The sequence below is a fragment of the Impatiens glandulifera genome, chromosome 9 (genome assembly GCF_907164915.1).
Source record: "Impatiens glandulifera chromosome 9, dImpGla2.1, whole genome shotgun sequence".
NCBI lineage: Eukaryota > Viridiplantae > Streptophyta > Magnoliopsida > Ericales > Balsaminaceae > Impatiens > Impatiens glandulifera.
Genome location: NC_061870.1, coordinates 26,693,152 through 26,714,445, shown reverse-complemented (window position 1 = coordinate 26,714,445; position 21,294 = coordinate 26,693,152). Strand labels below are relative to the sequence as shown.

At 34.9% G+C, this 21,294-nt stretch overlaps 5 protein-coding genes and 1 long non-coding RNA gene across 9 annotated transcripts; 2 read left to right on the top strand and 4 right to left on the bottom strand.

Annotated features, from left to right (window-relative positions):
* Positions 1-30: 30 nt before the first annotated feature.
* LOC124914712 (mannose-6-phosphate isomerase 2-like) lies at positions 31-2,228 on the top strand. The gene is made up of 5 exons (XM_047455311.1): positions 31-545; positions 619-786; positions 964-1,176; positions 1,468-1,734; positions 1,815-2,228. Exons 1-5 carry the CDS (start codon positions 219-221, stop codon positions 2,136-2,138), a joined length of 1,299 nt encoding a protein of 432 aa, XP_047311267.1. The 5' UTR covers positions 31-218; the 3' UTR covers positions 2,139-2,228.
* Positions 2,229-2,272: 44 nt separating this feature from the next.
* On the bottom strand, positions 2,273-3,822 carry LOC124914714 (40S ribosomal protein S7). Its single transcript, XM_047455312.1, has 6 exons — positions 3,695-3,822; positions 3,339-3,423; positions 3,179-3,252; positions 2,972-3,095; positions 2,709-2,891; positions 2,273-2,616 (listed from the first exon to the last, which is right to left on the bottom strand). The coding sequence occupies exons 2-6, from the start codon at positions 3,411-3,413 to the stop codon at positions 2,497-2,499; spliced, it is 576 nt and encodes a 191-aa protein (XP_047311268.1). The 5' UTR covers positions 3,414-3,423; positions 3,695-3,822; the 3' UTR covers positions 2,273-2,496.
* Positions 3,823-4,701: 879 nt separating this feature from the next.
* LOC124914519 lies at positions 4,702-8,939 on the top strand. 2 transcript variants are annotated; one of them, XM_047455092.1, is made up of 11 exons: positions 4,702-4,971; positions 5,444-5,636; positions 5,725-5,810; positions 6,493-6,574; positions 6,773-6,851; positions 6,994-7,124; positions 7,504-7,590; positions 7,695-7,804; positions 8,101-8,231; positions 8,398-8,524; positions 8,631-8,939. In XM_047455092.1, the coding sequence occupies exons 1-10, from the start codon at positions 4,913-4,915 to the stop codon at positions 8,517-8,519; spliced, it is 1,080 nt and encodes a 359-aa protein (XP_047311048.1). In that variant the 5' UTR covers positions 4,702-4,912; the 3' UTR covers positions 8,520-8,524; positions 8,631-8,939. The 2 variants fall into 2 exon arrangements, with proteins under 2 accessions (XP_047311048.1, XP_047311049.1); XM_047455093.1 differs by having other exon boundaries at positions 8,610-8,939.
* A 348-nt stretch (positions 8,940-9,287) lies between these two features.
* LOC124914520 (protein ABA DEFICIENT 4, chloroplastic) lies at positions 9,288-10,909 on the bottom strand. Of its 2 annotated transcripts, none has more exons than XM_047455095.1 (6): positions 10,550-10,909; positions 10,262-10,463; positions 10,096-10,193; positions 9,891-10,019; positions 9,721-9,809; positions 9,288-9,630 (listed from the first exon to the last, which is right to left on the bottom strand). In XM_047455095.1, exons 1-6 carry the CDS (start codon positions 10,589-10,591, stop codon positions 9,570-9,572), a joined length of 621 nt encoding a protein of 206 aa, XP_047311051.1. In that variant the 5' UTR covers positions 10,592-10,909; the 3' UTR covers positions 9,288-9,569. The 2 variants fall into 2 exon arrangements, with proteins under 2 accessions (XP_047311051.1, XP_047311050.1); XM_047455094.1 differs by having other exon boundaries at positions 9,288-9,634; positions 10,550-10,899.
* A 1,292-nt stretch (positions 10,910-12,201) lies between these two features.
* LOC124915370 lies at positions 12,202-15,662 on the bottom strand. 2 transcript variants are annotated; one of them, XR_007096852.1, is made up of 4 exons: positions 15,518-15,662; positions 15,277-15,422; positions 12,674-15,191; positions 12,202-12,552 (listed from the first exon to the last, which is right to left on the bottom strand). It is a non-coding gene; the product is annotated as an uncharacterized LOC124915370 (long non-coding RNA). The 2 variants fall into 2 exon arrangements; XR_007096851.1 differs by having other exon boundaries at positions 12,203-12,956; positions 13,133-15,191.
* Positions 15,663-17,432: 1,770 nt separating this feature from the next.
* On the bottom strand, positions 17,433-20,826 carry LOC124914335 (caffeoylshikimate esterase-like). The gene is made up of 9 exons (XM_047454856.1): positions 20,670-20,826; positions 20,340-20,518; positions 20,228-20,257; positions 20,010-20,142; positions 19,769-19,915; positions 18,317-18,447; positions 18,091-18,228; positions 17,931-18,029; positions 17,433-17,842 (listed from the first exon to the last, which is right to left on the bottom strand). Exons 1-9 carry the CDS (start codon positions 20,794-20,796, stop codon positions 17,621-17,623), a joined length of 1,206 nt encoding a protein of 401 aa, XP_047310812.1. The 5' UTR covers positions 20,797-20,826; the 3' UTR covers positions 17,433-17,620.
* Positions 20,827-21,294: the final 468 nt, after the last annotated feature.

Sequence of the window (21,294 nt, the reverse complement as noted above, 5' to 3'; positions counted from 1 at the left end):
CAGAAACGTCGGCAAAAAAAAGACTATTTCGTGAATTGATTCAGTTACACACCCGCTTGAATCGTAACAAACTTCCATTTCCAAAAGGGAAGTTACTTCCGTCTTCCTCTCTACATTTCTTCTCCCCATAGATTCGTTCTTAAAAACGGCACAAGAACTGAGCTTTGATTCTCGTAAGATTCATCTTTCTCTATCTACTTCTCTGAATCGTAACAACAATGGAGGTTACTAACGGTTCGCCGGAGAAGAGAGGCTGTCTCCGCAGGCTGAGATGTGCAGTTAAGAACTATGATTGGGGTAGAGTTGGCTGTGAGTCTACTGTATCAAGATTGTTCTCCATGAATTCTGGACTTTCCGTTGAAGAAGGCGAGCATTATGCCGAGTTCTGGATGGGAACGCACGATTCAGGACCGACGTTTGTTGTTGATAATGATTTTCTCTATGGAGATGACGAGACATTGAAGTCTTTTATTTATCGAAACCCTAGTGTTCTTGGAGATAAGGTTGTCCAGAAATGGGGCCATGATCTACCTTTCCTGTTTAAGGTACTAATTCTCTCCCATTCGTCTCGCTTTGAAAACTTCGTTTGTTTCATTCACATCTCTTGTTATTTATTAGGTACTTTCAGTGGCAAAAGCTTTGTCAATTCAGGCACATCCAAATAAGGAATTGGCTGGTTATCTGCATAAACACCAGCCACATATCTATAAGGATGATAATCATAAGCCTGAGATGGCTCTGGCGCTGACCAAATTTGAGGCCCTAAGTGGATTCATTAGCCTTAAGGTTCTATTCTTTCTTTCACGTATCAGATTGAATGCATTTTTCTTTCTGTAATTTGTATTCAAGATATTAAAGATGATCATAACAATTAACAAGCATGTATTAGGCAGAAATTCAGAGAAAAATGATTGACCAATTTAACTTGGTTTTAATTATTTTAGTATATTGGATGTTTTTCAGGAGCTTAAAGAGGTTATGCAGAATGTACCCGAGATCGAACAAGTGATTGGTAATGGATATAAGAAACTAATAATAGACATTAATCATGATGTTGGAGAAGAGAGAATAAAATCAGTTTTACGATCAGTGTTTACCCAAATCATGTCTGCTAGCGACAGTGTTGTTTCGAAAGCGTTGTCTGCAATCAGAAGTCGTCTCCACGAATCAAGCAAGGTGAACTGAAACCTTCTGCTCTTTCCTTTAACAAGTCACGATAAGATTTTTCACATGTTTTGAAAACAAAAAGGATTATCCAAACCCAATTACCCTAATGGCCTAGACTCTGCTAACCTTATCATTTGATGACTATTATAGCCAGTGATGCAATTTCTATTGAGCCAAAATTTGACTAAGAAAGTGAGCCATTACATTTGACCTTGACATGATGTGAATGAACATCAACCCACTTTGAATTGGTAATTGCTTAATCTAAAGGTTATATTCATATATTTAAACTTTTTGCAGGAGGGTAAATTGACAGAGAAGGAAAAGCTAGTGTTGAAGTTAGAAAAACAGTATCCATACGATGTAGGTGTAATTGCAGCCTTCCTCTTCAACCATGTCAAACTTAAGCCAGGCCAAGCTCTGTATTTAGGGGCAAGCGAACCTCATGCCTACTTGTCGGGGGAATGTGTTGAGTGCATGGCAACGTCGGACAATGTTGTCCGAGCTGGCCTTACACCAAAACATCGCGACATCCAAGTTCTTTGCTCCATGCTCACATACAACCAGGTTTAAACGTATTTGGATTCAGATGACATTGCGTTTGGATCGTTTCTTTACTAACTGCTGATATGAACTTAAATTTATAGGGATTTCCTGAAATCTTGGAGGGAATTCCTGCAAACCCTTATACTAAGAAATATCTCCCACCATTTGAGGAATTTGAGATTGATCATTGTGCCCTTCCATCAGGAAGGTCTACTGTTTTCCCAGCCGTTCCTGGTCCATCTATTTTTGTGTTGACCAATGGTGAGGGAACCATGCACGGCGGTCCATTGTCTGAAGGGCTGTCGGTTAAGGAAGGCGATGTCTTCTTTGCAGGTGCAGGAACAGAGGTTCATATAGAGACAGCAATGTCGAAGCTGAATTTGTACAGGGCTGGAATTAATAGCAGGTTCTTTAAAAAGCAGTAAGCTTTGCTTGTATTGGCAAATTATGTACCTCCTTTATCTTTGTATGAAATACTTATAATCATATTAATAAAGTTATTTTAAAATAAAACATTTTAAATTAGGCAACATTGTTACTCAAAACAAACAAAGGGAAATGAAGAAAGGTACTAATACATATGTTTGAAAGATTTAAACAAAACAAGAACCAAGATTGGAAAGCAAAACTAACATGTTTTGGTGGTGTTTCTGGCTTTCCTATTACAAAGCAAAATCATCGTTCAATTTAACCTCATGTCAAAACTTCGGGTTTACTCGTTCATCTCTTAAATGAAATTGTAAGCTTCTGCCATGAATCGAGTATAAACCGGAGCAAGAAAAGTTACGCCTCTGTAATTGGGTACTCGAAAACAACGTCTTTTCCAGAGAGCTTCCTATAGACTCCAGAAAATGTCTCGAGCTTGTACTCCGTGTCATTGCGTGCCTTGCTATCCAAATATACCTGCCAAGGAAATTCGCAATTTTTGGATGAGCAAATATCATATAAAGTGTTACCACCCAATTCCAAATATGATCAACTTAATGAAATTTTACCTTCATGATTTTTGATCCATCAACTCTGTATCGGGTACGTTTGCCAACAATCTCAGCAGGGTAGACGAGATCCTCAAGAATGGCATCATGCACTGAAGTTAGTGTACGTGAACGTGGCCTCTGAACTGCAGACCCCTTCTTAGGTGGCCTCACTATCCTCCGGGTGGCAATGAAAACAACATCCTGATAAAATTAAACATGTCTTAAACGGCTAAAACCATGAACATATCAAAATTAGTAAAATTACTAAATTAGACTCCTACCTTCCCACTGAACTTCTTCTCGAGCTCTCTCACCAACCTAAGGTGAATCTTGCGAAAAGCTTTCCTCAATCTGTAAGGAACGTGGATGACAACAGCCTTGCGGTTACCAGACACATCAACTTGCCTGCACAAGAAAGAATAAACAAACTATAAATAAAGGAAAGGAGACTAATGGGTTATTGTCAAAGTTCAATTTTCAACACTTACACAGCTGTGTTGATGTACAAATCTTTAAGATCACTCTTCAACTCATTGTTAGTGTTTTCCAAGTCAAACAAAGCCTGGAAATTCATCACCATCATCATCAATCAAGAACACAAATCTTCCTATGACTAAATCAAGGATTGTAAATAATTGGACTACAAACCTGTGCAACAGTTTCCTCAAATTCAGTGGGATCTGATCCCTTATCCTTGTGGATCTTCTTCATTGAAGTATACATCTTGTCACTCCTGCAACCAATACAAATAACAATTGATTGAAAACATCTGAAACATTTCCTAATCTCATCTCACCCGAGAAATATACACTTAAGCTGCCCAGTTTTGAAAATCCAGCATTCACTAGCAAAGGTGAGATCTTTAGCTCAGTTAAAGTGTTACTTATTCATGACTGATTACTAAGTTGCAGACAAGTACTCAATGAAAGAACACATTAGCTTATCAAATAGCAGAAATCAAAATAAGACCCAGATGAAAGTGCTCATTGGGTTTGAAACCTTACTCGGATAAGAATCAACGGCCGGTGGGTTCTTCTTCTTCTTCAGCTCCGGATGCAAACGGCTGTGAAGTCGGGCGCTGAACACGGCTGTGGTCTTAAAAAGATTTGACGAGATAAAGACAAGAATGAGAACTAATCGTGGATGTGTTCGCCCTAAATTTAGACGGTCCAGATTTGCAGATCTTTTTATTTTATGTTATTTTAATAATTTATATATCTCCAATTAATTTAATTTAATCAAATTCTTAGTTACTATTTTATTTTGAGTAAATAATTTTATTATATTTAAAATTCAAAATTGTGTAAAAAATTTATAATTTTTTTTCAATGGAAAAATATAAATATATATAATAATAATGTCATTAAAAAAATTTCAATCCAATAAATAACTCAAATGAAATTTAATTTTTACTAAAAGTATCTTATATTCGAGTGAAAAATTACAACTTTAATATAATATGGTAACTGCAAATTGAGTCAAGTGAGCTTTGAGCTCGAGTTCGAGTTGATTAAATATTTATTAATTCGAGTTTGAACGAATTTATAAATTTGTGTTCGAGATCGATTATTACTTACATATTTGACTCGAAAAACTTGAACTAAAATTAAAATTTTAAATAATTGTGAAGAAAGATATTTATTTTAAGTTTTAATATTAAAATAAATAAAAAAATATGATTTATTATCAATGTTAACAAGTTATTGCGTAAGTATTATATCGGCTCGAATTTGATTCAATTCAAACTATAGTCGAGATTTGACCGAACGGTTTAAAGTCAAGTTGACTCATTTGTACGGTGATAAGTATAAACTCAAATGGTCAAGTTTAAATAAGTGTCCACAATTTAATAAGGAAATCCAATTGGACATTTAAGCCTTTTAAAAAATGTATTAATGTTCCAAGTTTTTGTACACTTGAACCATTTGACTGAAAATTTGGGCCTTTATGGTAGATTAATGGGAATAACGGTCATATATTAGCCCATGTAACGGCCCATGACTCAACTTCTTCTTCTTCGTCGTCTTTTCTCTCTTTGCTTTGCTTACGAGATTCACCTTCATTTTCTTTTACTACTGAGGGAGCAGAAATCTGCAAATAAGCTTCCTCATGACGATTCCGTAAAATACATACATTCCTACATAGCCTTTGATCGCAGAGCTACATTTCATGGGTTTTGTTTCTACTTCCCAGGCTCTGTGACAAGCTTTCATTTCAAAAAGATGATGTCCCCCAATCAAGTTTCAGAAGATCGAGGTTTCTCCAATCATGCAACTTTTAGGTAACCCCAATTTCATGTGTTCTTAGGATTGTTTGATTGATTCGCGTCAAACATAAACCAAATTGTTCAAAGTTTAGGTTTTTAACACAAGTTATATTTTCTTAATCATTATGTTTCTCGTTTTATTTCCTAATATCTGAGTATGGTTTGAGCTCCAGCTGTGAGCTGCCTGATAAATATCATAGCTTAGTTACATTTTTCTTAAGGTTCATTCTATTGGCTAGCACAAGCATCAGGTCTTTCGATGGATTTGCAAGATATAAGCCAATGAAGATGAATTGATTTTTTGTGCCTGTTTAGTTTTATGTATCCTGTGTAAGGAAAAGATACATGAAAATACACATAAGCTTCAGTCTTATTGTGCAATAAATTATCTAAATTATTGACCAATCTGCTAAGATTTGAAATCTGTATTACATTTCTATAATTCATATAGTTGTGTTCAGCCATTTCTTTTTTTTTCTGTTTGCAGACAGACTCCTTTACAGATAATACACATTATTGGCAATTTCATGAGAATATGGTCAGTCTACTCCATGTACAAATACCTGTCTGAATCAGGAGTTTCAGTTGTGCTATTTATCTTCAGTTGCCTCGTTCCATCATCTATAGTATTTCTAGCATTGCAAAGACCATGGAAAGGAAGACCACTTTCTAATACTCAGGTAACATAATTTTCCATTAGTAAGTAGATCAATGGTCAAGGGAGATGGAATATGCTAATCTTGTCTTTCCACAATCTTTCGTTCTTAGGTGGTGCCTTCTGTAATCAACGGTGGCATAACAGCTCTATACTTCATATTATGGGGAAAGGGTCTCAGAACATGTGGCCCACTTAGGTACCTTTTATTGTTAACAAGTGTTCTCAACAAACTGAATGTCTCAAAGGCAATATAAGCTTTAGTTTCTTCTGCATTAGGACCCTAATCAAGCTCTCTCTTGATGTTTTCAGACCGGTTTTATATCTTTGCACTGCCTTTTTTTTTTTTTTTTTTTTTTATCATTTTCTAAAAGTATGCTTCCCTGTAGATTTCCGTATGCATCTCAAATGCTTTTTTTTTTTATTTATTTAGATAATTTCCTTTCAAAATATATTTTTCATTTCTCACTATCCAAAGATTAAGTGGTTCCCTAATGATTTGTTAGTTTTGGAGAAATATGATAAACTCTAGAGTCTATTTGGTATCATAACTTTTCATTTTGTTCAGAAAAATCTACATTTGTTGTGTTTTTCAAAAATCACAATCATCTAGATCATGATGAAAATAATATGGATCTTGGTTTTTGTACCAAATGAAACAAAAAATTACACTATAATTCGGATTATGATCTAAAAGTTGTTTGGACCATGATCCAGAAAAAACAATCTTATACCAAACAAGAAAAAAAAATCACTTTCAATGTTATCGTGATTGTGAAATAATAGCAGTTTCCAAATGACAGGATATCTTAAATTTCCAATGTTTAGAGTTCAAAGACCTTAATTTTAATTAACATCAGTGTATTCCTCTAAAATGACAGGATCATTATGGCAGAGTACTCGGGTGCTGTTCTTGGAGTACTATCAGCTGCATTATATGGAAGGGGTCATATCTGGAAAAAGGTAAACTCATTTCCAATATACCCTATCTTCTATCTTTTTCCATATATATTGCTTTCTGCACTGTTTGACAATTAGTTGATAAACAGTTCAGTCTGTTGAGATATTTGAATTCAGAAGATAAAAGTATATCTATTAAGTGGTAATTTGGTATTCCTACTTGGTCTTATGATTGTACTACTTTCTGTGCTGTTTGATCAGGTGGGTGGCTTAATTGCAATGATGGTTTCTTTGTACTTCATATTTCAAGGGTGGGCCACAGCCTCGAGTACACCATTCTATATCCTTATACACCTCTAATTCTAACATGAAGTTTTCTTATGTATTTTTACTTGTTGCGCATCTTTCTCCTATTTCTCCCCCTTCTAATTGAACATAATGATGTTTGTTCCTGCCTAATGTTACACTTAACTTGAACTTACCTTTTAAAGACAACCTTGATGGTGAAATCCCAAAAGGGAAAGCTTTGGGAATGACAGAAATGATTGTGCCCATCTTTGCTGGAATCTTATCAGCGTTGAGGAGAGTTATTGCTAGACGTGTTTCATTGAAGGTATTAAACCTAATCCACTATAGGCTTATTTCACTTTGAAGTCCGTGAAATCAGAGTTGGTATATTTTAAAGGTTTTGCAAATGAAAACATATCAACGATCATGGTAGCTCAAGTGGTAAGAGTACTAGAATTAAGAGGCTAAGGTTTCAAGTTCGATTCTTACTGTAAACACCTTGATTGAAGTGGAATGCCGTGGTAGCCTCCTCCATGAAAAAACTCTGGTCTAAAAATAAAACATATCATATCTATCTCGGTTTTGGTTTCAGATTTTTAATGTCAAAATGTTTCTTAAAATAGTTGGTTGGTGGTAAAGGGCTTTGTGCAGGAGCTTTCTGCCCTAACTTTCCTAACATTCAAGTATTTGTTCTTTGATTCCAGAATCAGTTCAAGAGACGTCTGCATGCCATAACTATTACTGCTGCAACTTGTTTTCTGTTTCCCGTGGCTATGTGGGACATGATAATTGTATGGTTTACTATCCATAATTTCCTCTTTTGTCTCTTGTTTGACTCCCATGGAAGTCTTTCTTGTTTTTTCCCCACATTTACTGATGGAATTTTGTGTCTTAGGGTTCTGGAAGTGATATCTCAAAGTTCACTTTTTCTGCTTGGCCTTTTCTGAGCACCATTGTATTCGGAGTTGTCTTGATATTCTACATTGACAATCTAGCAGAGGAAAGGTATGGTATATTTCTATCCCTTTATACTTCTGTTCTAATATGTATTTATCACTGCTATAGATTTCCATGAAGTGGTATTGACTCGAATTATAGAATCATTTATTGTAAATAATGTTGACACATGTACCAATGTTAATCCAGTAAAAAAGAATTAGAAATATCCCATTTGTTTGCTAAATCTGCTCTGACTTGAAGCTTCTCAACTGATCAAATTCCTGCTCACTCAGTATTTTGAGAAAAATTCACGATTGTAAATAAAATTGTACCTTTGATGATATAAATGTTTCTGCTTGTAGGTTACACATGGTTTTCTCTTCTCCAAGGCATCTGATGGTTGCTGGTGGATGCATAATAGTGATGGAGATTACATACAAAACCGATTTTTCTCTTCCCGGTTTCTTCATCTGCTCCACAATTTTGGGCTTTGGTATGCTATTGACATTGACTTCATAAATGGCACAAATATTCTGAAGATGTCCTTTTCTGCCGAAATAATAATAATAAAATCTGCAGAAATATTTGATTGAAGCTATAAAGATTCTGTATAGTCATTGTTCCTTATCTTTTGTCTTTTGAAATGATGGACACTTAAGGTATATATGAAGCAACTTCACTGGAAAGAGTTAAGAGAGGTGGTGGTTCTATAGAAACCTCTGATCCAACAAATGCGTTTTTGGCTGACGACCAAATTGGCATGTCACCTCTTCCAACTTGAAGCATGTAAACATTTTATTTATTTATGATATTTCTATGCAATTCTTGTCTTTCTCTTTATAACCAGACTGGAATATACATATAATCTTAGCTTGTTATCTGTTTGAAACAGGATCAGTTCCTCCTCCTTGGTTCAACATCAACGGCATGATATTGACAGTGACTGATATCTTGGTTTGTCCAATCTTAGTTCAAATGGAAATTGGGTGATGTTAGAGAAGTTTGCATTCAGTTCTTCTTGATGATTTGAGTTATGATAACTCTCCAGCTGGTTGATTTAGTTAATGCTGTGTATGGGAATATGCAAATAGATGTTTCATAACTTGGCATTTTTTACAGCCCAAAGATAGAAAGGAATTTGTATAGACCAATGTGATGTGACACTTGAGAATATATGCTAGTTTAGTTTATTTGTCATGAATGTCGTTGGTGTCGGTTGCCTTACCGTGTTTATTAGGTTCGATGATAACCTCTCAAAAGGTACTGCCAAAGTATTTTATATTACCTTTTAAAATATGGCTTCCATCTACATTTTATCCAGATATGGTTAAAGAGACACTAATGATTTTTCTGGTTACAGATCTGATTATTATGAAATTTGGACATTTTCTAGATATGATCTTTGGTTGGAAGAGTAATTCTGAGTCAGATTAAACTCATATTTACTCTGTTTCTATTGAACTATACACCTGGATTTGAAATCTGGCTGATTATTTTTTTTTCAATATTTGGTCAAATGAACAGGTCAGATGTCACATTTAAGAAAATGTTCTAACCAAAGATTATTATCTGGCTTTTGTCTTTATACTGCAGCAAAAACAGTTTTTTTTGGCAGTGAAACTATTACTAAAATGTTACATCCAATCCATTGAAATGATGGGAAAACATGGAATTAGAGTATTAGCAATAGCAAGGGATTTCTTCTGAGAAAGGAAACTGTTTTATTGGATAATAAAAAAACAAAACGGTTCTGCTTATGAGATTTTCTTCTACTTTTGATGAGTGAGTGCTTTGGTAATGACATGCGAGAGGATTCCAATAGGACAGAACATCAAACAAAGAGACACAGAATGTCGAGTTTCGATCTGGTTTTCCAATCCATCCATGAACACCTGCCTAGTTCAATCACAAAACAGTAACTGTTCTTATTACTACACATCCTAATCAATTGCGCAGGAAGCATAAACATGATGAATAGATACCTTGCAGCAAAGAGATCAACAGCCAGTAAATGAACCCATGCAGAAGCTAAAGTCATTTCACTGGAGAACATCTTTGCTATACCAGACAGCTGCAAAACCCAAATCCTTCAAACTGAGTTAACTCACTTGGGAATGTAATCAATTAGAATTTTGAAATGAAGAAAACCCACCTCAGGCAGCAGATATTTACTTCCAAATATTAACCTTACGGTATCAGGAGTCCATGACAGGTAAAGAAGATATGCATACAGGAGTCCAAGAACCACATATGGAAAACTTGTTTCCATTGACCTTTTCGTCTGTAAAAAGAAACCCAAGTTAGAAAACCCTATTCTCAAATGAATGGAAAATCAAGGTGGGTGAGATTTGAGTTACCAATTGAGCTTTTGGAGCTAGAACCATGAGGGAATAGTAGGGAAGAACAGCTACAGTTCCCCAAGTAAATGCATTGCTAGCAAGTTGAGGACCCAACCCTGCAAGAATGTTATGTTAGCCAAAAAAAGAAGATATAATTGCAGAAAATACTTTTATATAAATTTACATGAAGCACACAATCTGGGACGGTTCTTCCTGTAAAAATGGAATGTTTCAAGGCGAGGTCTGAAAAAGATTCTTGATCCACCCATGAAACTCCAGTCACACTTTAACATTCCTTTTGCCAAACCTTGTTGACCAACAGATTCAATATTAAAGCATCTGATTGCAGAATCCTTTACTCTAATATCCGATCCTGTGCGACTAATCTACATATCAAATAAAGTATACTCTACCCGTTTAGGAATTTCATCAAACAGTGATGGGTATAACAGAAAAGAAATTCAACCATCACCTTGAGTGAGATTTGGGAGTGACACAAAGAAGGGAAAGCCATGTCTCCTTGGGAGAATGAAAGTCAGAAATAATACACTTTCAGCAGAGACGAAGAAGAATGTGATAATAATAGCAATGTGAGAAGGGGTCCTTCATCCGCACATGAAAGACGATGAATTGACACAATTGTGGGAACAATAATTTGGAGCAGAAAAGATGGTTCCTTTTGAGAAAGACACCTTAAAAACACGCAACATAATCAAAGAGAGAGAGAGAGATAATGGGACAGCGAGACAGTCCACTCTTCTTCTTCCACTCCGAAGAGCCGACATCACCGGTCGGCGGTCGGATAATTTTCAGGAGTCCGTTACTTTCAGTTTGGCCTTTACTTCGGTAGTAGATGATCTCTAGCCATCCGTTTGTACACGTGGCACAAATCAGAAGCTGGTGCATCTGATCTGATCCGATCCCGAATCAGACATAAAAAAAATTGTTCTTTTGGACTGTACTGGGTTTATTTCATGCTTAAATTGCCCCTAAAGCTTGATAGAAGGGCTAAAAATCGTGTATTCAACTTTCACATTGTCTATCTATGGATTCGGATTTTCTCATCCTACTAAGAAATCAGATATCTTGGATAATCAAAAGATTTGGATTGTCAGAGATACCAAAAGTATTTTTTGGATTTGTATTCATAAATTGTTCATCAACAGTGTTAGTCTTCGTTCCTTTGTGTCTTTATAAGGACAAAATCTTAACAATCAAGAATAAATGAATCAATTCCTATCCTTCAAGCAAATGGAGTAAAAAGTCAAGCACTTTTGCAGCATCGATTATCAAGCCAAGAGACGATATCTTCAAGTACTATAGCAATCATCTCGTCGGGTTCACCTTCAAGCAGGCAATGGCTATGTAACATCATCTTCTCCATGCAAAATCAGATGTGGTATAGATAGATATCTACAATAATGTTATACAATGCTTCTAGTCATCATATTTCTCATAAAACCCAATATAGAGCCAGATGCAAATTTCTCCAGTTGTCTTTCTATCTAGTGGGTAGTCCTCAGAAGCTCAACACCTGTGGCAAGATGCGATTTATCCTTGTAAGCTATGACAATGTAGGATGTCTGCATATGAGAATTTGTTTTCAGATACATAACGTTTGAAAACTAAAGCAAATGAATTGGTTTACTGGAGCAAAGGACTGCCAATGATATAGGAAGGTGGGGATGTCGTCAAGTCCATTAGCTGTGCCATCCTGTACTACAACCAGAGACTCACCCGTGAAGTAAATCATCGTACCCGTTATTGGCGGTTTAGTTTAGAGAATGCAGTGGAAAAGAAAGTAGCTGCGATTACTTGATCTCTGGCCATCAAGGAAAAGATGCAAAACCCAAAAAAACTTTATATATGGAGTAATTTTATTAAATTTAGAATGATTAATTGTTTTTTCTTTCTTTCTTTTAAAATAAGATATACTTTTTTAAGTTTTATTTTTTAAATCTATAAAATAAATTGTTATAAATATGAGTAGACTTATATTAAATAAGTTTATAATATATTAATTTTATAAAAATGAGTTAGTAAATAAACCAAAAAAGCTTTAATTTAATCTTTATACAAATAGTTTAGAGGAGAAGAAAAATCCGGATGGACTCGAACCACCAAACCTCTCATATATCTGAGTGCTCTTGCCAATTGGAGCTTACGGATCTATCAATAATTTGCTTAAACTATTATTTAAATCATTATTAGCTAGTTTTATAATAATATTTACACAAATCAAGTAAAACTACAAATTTCAACAACAGTGCCTTCTACTAATCATATTAAGTTATTACCAATTATCTCATTTTTCATTACATTGAGTTGATTAGATTAATAATCTTTCACTCGAATGATGAAGGAAGAGACGAACTTACGTGGGGTGATGCATCAGTTGAGCAAATGGGCTTCATCTTGCATACTTCCATTCCAGCAGGAACATCATACATAGAATCTCAGACTCTTTCCATAAACCTAATACAAGGAAGGAAGCTTTCCCATAAATGATCAACCATATCGACATTGCAGAAAACTGAATTTACACCTTCAAAGCTATCATCTATCGTGTAAAACAAAACAAGATGAAGTGTAAAACCTTATCCCATATGACTATCATTTATAGTGTAAAGGCTGCTCAGGCACCCATTATATCCTTGATTTTGATGCCCGTCATTGGTAATTTACCAGATGATGAAGACCCACAAAAGATTTCTAATGGGAATGCAAAATCAAGAGAGCTTAAAGGTTGGAAGAAAGGTAAACAAGTTTTTAATCATCACAGCCATATTGCCCCCATTTGACATTGAATTTACCTTGCATATCCAATTTACCTTTGCTAGAATAGGTTCCAAATATCCTTGCTCCTAACCAACGAGGTCCTAGCGAGAGACCAAGATATAAAGAGGGTGAAGATCCAAACTTGAATCTTAGGATAGCAGTGAGATCATTAGTTATCATAAAACTCTAGGATTTATGGTTGTTATACTTCATACATCAAACTTTAAATAATATAAGACATTTCCTAAGAGTTCAATAGTTATCCACTCGATTTTACCTGGCATAATACTACATCTCATAGTGCAGGAAGAATCAAGTAAACCAAAAGATGGCCTGAGCCACAATCAAATCTCCTCTTCACTCTAGCAATAACATTCAAGAAGGCTCCTATAACAGTTACAAATAGTAAATGAGAAAGAGGATACATGCATCCACAACATTGATAAAGAACCCTTAGACTCAGCTCTAGCTGATGACCATGGAGAATCTAGTAACCAAGATGTTAAATAACAGTAAAAATGACATGTTTAGACTTCTAATTCAACAACCACTGGAGATTCAGAATGCCTAGTTCCGTTACTCGAATCAAGGAGTAAATAATGCAAGATAATATTAATAGTAAGAAACAATTAACATATAGATAGGAAATCAGTTCACAGCTGAAAGTATACCAAAATACCAGCTATAATAATCCAAATAGTATTTAGGATTGGGGAAGAATCAGTATGAAATTGATTGGTCACTAAATTGAGTATTCAGTTAAGCAGTATTGACTTCTACCAAAAAGACATCTAGGCATTTAGTTAAAATTGACAAAACAAGGAGTACCATCTCAAGTGCAAGTCTTATTCTTGAGATAACAGTCTTGTTGTATAGCTACTTGGTTGATGCTTGGCTTTACAAAAGCAAATAGTTAGCATCAAATGTGACCAACAACACAATAAAATTAAAAGTATCTCTTCAGATATAAGATTTTTGAACTTTTCATATAAAGAGATAATATGTTTGTCATTGACAACAAAAGGATATTAAAACTTGCCAAGACAATATGTGATGAAATGTGCATCTGTAACCTCCAAAATTAGCTTCACGTTTGAATTCAAAACATTACAGTATCACAGAACACAATATCAGAAATCTTCATCTTCAACTGTATCAACTTCCAGGTGCTACTCTTCCTCTAGTAGTACATAATATCATAATCAAACAATTCCAACTATAGCATCTAAACTCTGCCTCAATGGTATAAATTCATTATCAAACCCTTCAAATAAAACCATTGGTGTCTAATATAAACAAAAACAATAACATTAACAAGCTAGTAAGAAAAATATATATAACAATTTCTAATTAGACAAGTAGGTATTCTTATTAAAGAAACTCTTTTTAAGCTTGTATATTTACAACTTGTAAAATGATTGACAAGTTTACAAATCATAACAGAAAGAAGTTTTTGAGAGGTTTATGTACCACCAATGGAACCAATTGGAGGTAGTCCTATTCCAACACAGAAATCTTGATTTAGAAGAGCAGACTTGTTAATATACAATTTTTGTTATAAGAGATATTAATGCGTTAATGTGTTTGATTTAGAATCGTACAATGCTAATACCTTCCAGATATTGAAGCCTGATGACAGATGGAGTTATTGAAGCCTGATGGCAAATGGAGTTATTAAAGCCTGATGGCATTAATGTATGCTACTTAAATATGTTGATGCAAAATTTTATCTTAACTGTGGGCAATTGGAGAGTGAATTGCATGCCGATGGTGCTAGTGAATGTTGATCAGATTTGCAGGGTGCTAGTGAATGTTGATCAGATTTGCAGGGTGCTAGTGAATGTTAGCAGGGCAGGAAGATGAGATGGATAAGGAAGAAAGGCAGAAGCAAACACACACACACACGGTGAAGGCAGAGACCCTGGGCAATCCCCATGCGATCTCCCCCCACAAAAAAAAGACACCTTTATTATATCATTGACCTGCCAAGCAAGCGCACCCGACATGGCAAAGGTCTGAAGGAAACGCACACACGGTGAAGGCAGAGACCCCAGGCGATCCCCATGCGATCTCCCCCCAACAAAAAAATATATCTTTATTATATATTGACCTGCCAAGCAAGCGCACCTGACATGGCAAAGGTCAAGGGACACAAAAGATCATCTAGAACACCGTGCAACAACAATATCTAATTAAAGATCCACACAAGTCCAGCATCATCTTCCAAAACTTGTCACATTTATCCTTCAAATCAGCTTCAATTCTTACTTCTCATTGGGAATATGGTATTCATTGATGAAGGCGTGGACCAGTCCCATAATTCATTGAATCGCTTCCTACAACCAACAAATAATCTATGTAAACAAACCCACCACAAAAACCTTACCAATTAAAAGGATAATTCGACGCAAGAAAACAAACCAATGATCGGCTGAATTGTATTCGCATATACCACCGCAACTGATTGTGCGTTCAAACAAACACAGCAATCCATCGGCCGAAAGAAAACAGCTATGACGATTGATGATCGCCGTCCAAGACAGGACTTCTTTCGACTGGGTCTACATCTGATTACAATAAAAACATTAATACCGCATAAAATATCGCCAATCGCTAAACCTAGATAAGAGGGGTTTGGAAATCAAATTATGAAGGGACGAACCATCCGAAAAAGCACGAGTCAATGATGAGGAAAGCAGCGTCTAACATTGATCATAACAAAAAACAGATTGAAAGATGTCTCTATAACCTGGATCTAGGGCAAAATAGATCGCACGCGCTCCTCTTCGAAACATATATAAGAATAGCAAAACAGAATCGATGATGATCTGAGATAAACCAATGGTGGGAAACCCTAACTTATATATCAGACTAAAATAAGGCGCTGAATAAATAAATAAATAAAATTCCGCTAAATTTTTACTTATAAAATTCCGCTAAATTATATAAAACTTTTAAAAGAATTATTAATTCTTTTTAATTTAAATTGATAAGGTCTAAAAAAAATTGATGTACAATTTAACTGAGGTATAAGTTACTGCATTTTTTTTCTTCAAAGTATAAGTTATTGTAATTTTATTTTATTTTTCATTTTTTATAGTTTAAAAGTTAGTTATAGGAATCTACTTTAAATATAATTTATAATTTATAAAAGGCTTAATTAATTTGAGATTTTTGATTAATTCCTACATTTTCTCAATTAAATTATTAATTAAAATTTTTTATTTTATAAAAAAAACAGTGAAATGATATTTATTATATATGTAATATTATTTTTATGACTATGCATCTCATTTTTCTATAACTTTAGTGTAACAAAATTATTAAAATAACTCATAAGACCATAATTCATAGTACCACAATAATAAAAAATTATAATTTAATTATAATTAATTAGATACTGATATTTTTACTATTTTCACTCTATTATTTTTATTTGGAGGGTTAGTCTTTTAAAGATATTAAATAAAATTATATCAATATAAAATAAATATTCTAAAATAGTTTTAATTACATTCCCACTTAAATTGTCTAAAGTGAAGGATAATTTATTATTATTTTTAAAATCTAGTTAATTCCTTGAGTGTTTATTTTTTGTTTGAATTATTTGAATAATCAAAATCTAAAAAAATATATTTTCACAAATCTCTCTTTATTATTAATAAATTTAATGAAAGAGAAATGATTAGGTGAGAGAATTTGGTGAGGGAATGACGTGGCATAATCTTATTCGCTGAAAAAATCAAATAATTTCTCTTTTTTCTCTCTTTCCTCCCACTTTTACATTTTCCAACCAATGAATGTCCTCCCACTTTTACATTTTCCAACCAATGAATGTGATGACACGTCATTCCCTCACCAAATTCTCTTACTCTATCACTCCTTTTAATGAAAATACTAAAAAAAATATTTTAAATTATTATTTTTTATTTTATTATTATATATTAATACTCTTTAGATTTTTTTATCTAAAATTATTCTTATTTCTCACCATCAACACCAATCTTCTTTTTCAAATAATCCCAATTTTTTTCTAAAACCCTTGTCAAAACAGGAACAAGGCCTTCAAAAATACTCTGATTTTGAAAAAAAAGTACTTAATGTCATCCCAAACATAACAAAATCTTTGTAATATTTGTTAGAGTATCATAATACATCAAATCAATCTCATGTTGTCTTTATTAAAATTAACAATTGTGGATTTCAAGTGAAACCAACTTTTAATGTTCTTATTCATTCTCTCTTATTACCTGCCATGACACTCTTAATATCCATCAAACTTTGATTCAATTCAAATGCTGACCTAAGATGGAGGAGTTAGTCATGCTCCCTGGCTGCAGCTCCAACTCTCATTCATTCTCGCATCATTTATGAACCGAGCCATCGCCAACACGAATTCCTTAGGGTTTGGTTCATAGACGAAGCCAGTTTCACCATTTTTTACAGTCTCAACCGGTCCCCCTACTGTTGCACGCAATAACAAGCTTTCAGCCAGCCATTGCTTTCAAAGTGATGATACCAAAAGTTTTGCATTTATATATCAAGACATTGCAGCAAGGAAAAACTAAGTTCAAAACTAAGGCAAAACTTTTTCCTTAAATGGAAAGTTTAATTTATAAAAGTTCTAAAGTTTTATAGAACGCAGAGGCATTCCTAAAGTTTTTGCATTTATATATCGATGACAATATATCAAGACAATAAATTAATGAATTCCTCTCTTTATAATCTCTATCCATCATATCCTTCATGCAAAAGGACTCATAAGTCAAGAACTTTTGCAGCATCGAGCATCAAGCCAAGAAACGATATCTTCAAGCACTCTAGCAATCATCTCGTCAGGTTCACCTTCAAGCAGGCAATGATATGCATCTTTGTAAAGATTAAGCGTCTTGTCACAACTCCTTGCCTTGTCATTCAATGCCTTACTCACTGATGGATCTGTAACGACATCCTCTTCTCCATGCAAAATCAGAAGCGGTATAGATATCTACAATAATGTTATACAATGCTTCTTGTCATCATATTTCTCATAAAAAACCAATAGAGAGACAAATTATTAAAAAATAAAATACTACTTCCTCCAGTCGTCTTTCTATCTCGTGGGTAGTCTTCAGAAGCTCAACACCTGTTGCAAGACGCGGTTTATCCTTGTAAGCTATGACATTGTACGATGTCTGCACTCAAGAATTTGTTTTCAGATACATAAACGTTTGAAAACTGAAGCAACTGAATTACCATTTGTCTCTTATCCAAATCTCTGAAAGCCAGATCTGCAAAATTCTTCTGAGGGACTAGCTTCTGTTTGGGAAGAAGTTTAGACACACCAATTAGGATTTGAGCAATCAACCATGGAGGAACCATATTGTCTGCTATCTGCATTAAGATAAAGTATTAAAACATCAATCACATGTACAAGTCACAAATTAAGTTTGTTTCATGTGACAAACAAAAGACATCATACTTTGCACATAGGTGCTAGAAGAACAGCACCACTCCATTCATTGGGTTGTTTCAGGTGAATCTTTAAAGCTACTGCTCCACCCATAGATTGTCCAAACAAGAATCTTGGCACATTGTTCATCTCAGGCTTCCCTGCATCCCAAAGTAGATCCCAAAATTATTATTATTATTGTTAAGTGAAAAAAGTCTTGTCTAAGAGAACAAATATATCATCATGTTAGATTTTCAATTTTTTCCCCTTTCGTAACTAGGGTGTCCGGAGTGAACTTTCGCGCCCTTCGACTAACAACCCCCTTTGGTCAACCTCTTCCCTCAAAAGGGAAATTTGATGAAATGGCCCCCATAACAGGGGAAATTCCAAAAAAGGCCCCCGCTTACTAATGTTGGCAAAAAGGGCCCTTTTGCCCTGCGAAATGTCAGAAATACCCCTTCGGCGCCAGTTTTTACGCTCATAGACGCGAATTACCAATCACGCGATTTAATCTAAATCGCGTGAGTTCATCACCGCGATTTAGATGAAACGCGTGATTGGTAATTCGCGTTTTGAAATGTACGTGAATTAAACCTAAGAAGAAGCTGATATGGCCACCGAAGAAGCTGTAGCGGTAGTTGAGGCACCTCCGGCCGTCGTGGAAGCTGAGTCGGCGGCGGTTGTTCAACCGGCGGAGAATGCAGGAAAAGTCAAGACGGTTAAGGAGCCTAAACCTAGGAAGGCCAGAAACCCTCCTAATCATCCTCCTTATCTTGAGGTTAGCATATATATATATAATGATATAATAATCTAGGGTTTAGTTTCGTTTTGTGATTTGTTTAGGTTTTGAATTTGAATCCTTCTTAGATCTGATCAATGGTGTTTGATCTGTATGATTCAGATGATTACCGAAGCGATTGTATGGCTTAAGGAGAAGAATGGATCGAGTCAGTACGCGATCACGAAGTTCATTGAGGAGAAGCAGAAACAGCTTCCTCCTAATTTCAAGAAATTGTTGTTGGTTCAGCTGAAGAAACTTGTTTCGACTTCCAAATTGGTGAAAGTGAAAGCTTCTTTCAAGCTTCCTGCTCAGTCGAAGGTGGCGAAGTCTGCCGCCGCTGCTCCTGCCAAGAAGAAACCGGCACCGGCGAAGGCTAAGAAGACTGTGAAACCGGATGGTAATTCACGTACATTTCAAAACGCGAATTACCAATCACGCGTTTCATCTAAATCGCGGTGATGAACTCACGCGATTTAGATTAAATCGCGTGATTGGTAATTCGCGTCTATGAGCGTAAAAACTGGCGCCGAAGGGGTATTTCTGACATTTCGCAAGGCAAAAGGGCCCTTTTTGCCAACATTAGTAGGCGGGGGCCTTTTTTGGAATTTCCCTTGTTATGGGGGCCATTTCATCAAATTTCCCCCTCAAAATACCCAAATGAATGGATAAGAAAAAAGAAAGGAGGATTAAAACCATAGTACCTTTGTGTTTTGTATAATGGTGAATGACATCATCAACCAATAAATCAAAGCTTGGAATGAAAGCATGAAGGCCATCTGAAAGACCAAATCCTGGGTAATCCATTGCAAATACACCATATCCACATGATGCTAGTTTTCTAGCAATTCCTGCACATTACTTGTCAAATTGTTTTATGCACCAAATTTCAATTTTAATCCATTGCAATTTCAAGCTGATGAAGTATAATTATTACATACATGCCTTCAAAGAAAAATGTGCAAGTGTCTCCATATCCATGACAATAACAAACTGCTGCTTTCATGGGACTTGAAGAATCTTCTGGTAGCCAAGATTTACAGAAGATCTTCATACCTCTAGAGTTTACCTCATACCACTGTAAAAACACACATTTCAATCAAATTCTCATCATCATCATCATCATCATCATTGTCTATAAAAGAGATTTTCAATTAATTCACCTCCTTCATTTTCACCCCATCACATGGAAACTGTTAAAACAGAGAAATCATTATTAGTCTGGACTGGATGCAGGTTTGAAGAAATATAATAAAATCTGATTGCATTAATGACCTTGAACAAGTAATGATCAATGGAGAGTTGAACTTCACTAAAGGCATCGCGAGCACGTCGCCTAGCCGGTGCTTCGTCCATGTTTGCATCCAAGATTTCCTGAACTTCATTCGTGATGCCCTCGAACTTTGGATTCATCCCTGTCGCGGCGCAGAAAGCCCTTGCCTTTGAAGATCCCACTTCAATAAATGATTCAATTTCAATCTATTCCTTTTCAATGCTCAAATCCAAGAAAGATAGTCGATTCTAGGCTAGCTAGGCAGCGATGAATTGAATAACGTCAATAATTGTCTGTTTCCAACTCTGGGTTACCGAAGAGAATGCGCATACCTGCATATTCGAGAGATTTGTGCAGCTTTGCTGCCTTGGAAACATTTTTTGTAGAAGAACGTGATAACTGATGATGAGTGAATGGGAGATAGAGAAATTTCGGGACAAGAACGGAAGAAGATGCCATCTTCCTGATTGATTCTTATTGAAAACATGATAAAATCATATCTTTCTTCCCATAGAATATAAAAAGTGTTATAAAATAATGAGGTAAACAAACATTTTATTTATTTCCGATTATTTTTCTAATATTGAGGAATTGTCTTTTTTTTTTTTTTTATATTTAAATTTGAATTAGTGTTATATTTTTTATTTGAATTTGTGTCAAATAATAATAGTATTAGATTGTTGGTAAGATAGGACGGATCAATGATTTAACTTGGGATTGTCTTAAATTTAGTGTAATAATATTTATATATAAAAAATATTCTAGTGTTTAAAAGTGTCGAACTCTACAATTAAAAAATGAACTAAGGTCGATGATGTTAGAAAAAGAAGTTTGAAGAAGTTTAACTATTTCTCTTCTAAAAATAAAAATATTAATGTTTTTTTCTGTTTTTACAATAGATCGATGTTTATTATTGTATATACATACATATACATAATTTTCAAATTGAATATATTT

Coding starts and splice junctions, on each gene's coding strand:
- LOC124914712 (XM_047455311.1), top strand. CDS start 219: ATGGAGGTTACTAACGGTTCGCCGGAGAAGAGAGGCTGTCTCCGCAGG. Junction 1,177..1,467: donor GTCTCCACGAATCAAGCAAG/GTGAACTGAAAC, acceptor AACTTTTTGCAG/GAGGGTAAATTGACAGAGAA. Junction 1,735..1,814: donor CCATGCTCACATACAACCAG/GTTTAAACGTAT, acceptor TTAAATTTATAG/GGATTTCCTGAAATCTTGGA.
- LOC124914714 (XM_047455312.1), bottom strand. CDS start 3,413: ATGTATACTTCAATGAAGAAGATCCACAAGGATAAGGGATCAGATCCC. Junction 3,253..3,338: donor TTGAGGAAACTGTTGCACAG/GTTTGTAGTCCA, acceptor ATGAATTTCCAG/GCTTTGTTTGACTTGGAAAA. Junction 3,096..3,178: donor TTGTACATCAACACAGCTGT/GTAAGTGTTGAA, acceptor TTTCTTGTGCAG/GCAAGTTGATGTGTCTGGTA.
- LOC124914519 (XM_047455092.1), top strand. CDS start 4,913: ATGATGTCCCCCAATCAAGTTTCAGAAGATCGAGGTTTCTCCAATCAT. Junction 5,811..6,492: donor AGAACATGTGGCCCACTTAG/GTACCTTTTATT, acceptor CTAAAATGACAG/GATCATTATGGCAGAGTACT. Junction 6,852..6,993: donor AGCCTCGAGTACACCATTCT/ATATCCTTATAC, acceptor ACTTGAACTTAC/CTTTTAAAGACAACCTTGAT.
- LOC124914520 (XM_047455094.1), bottom strand. CDS start 10,591: ATGGCTTTCCCTTCTTTGTGTCACTCCCAAATCTCACTCAAG. Junction 10,194..10,261: donor TCCCAGATTGTGTGCTTCAT/GTAAATTTATAT, acceptor ACATTCTTGCAG/GGTTGGGTCCTCAACTTGCT. Junction 9,635..9,720: donor GTTGATCTCTTTGCTGCAAG/GTATCTATTCAT, acceptor TGATTGAACTAG/GCAGGTGTTCATGGATGGAT.
- LOC124914335 (XM_047454856.1), bottom strand. CDS start 20,796: ATGGCATCTTCTTCCGTTCTTGTCCCGAAATTTCTCTATCTCCCATTC. Junction 20,519..20,669: donor CAAATCTCTCGAATATGCAG/GTATGCGCATTC, acceptor CATTTATTGAAG/TGGGATCTTCAAAGGCAAGG. Junction 19,916..20,009: donor TTGCACATTTTTCTTTGAAG/GCATGTATGTAA, acceptor AGTAATGTGCAG/GAATTGCTAGAAAACTAGCA.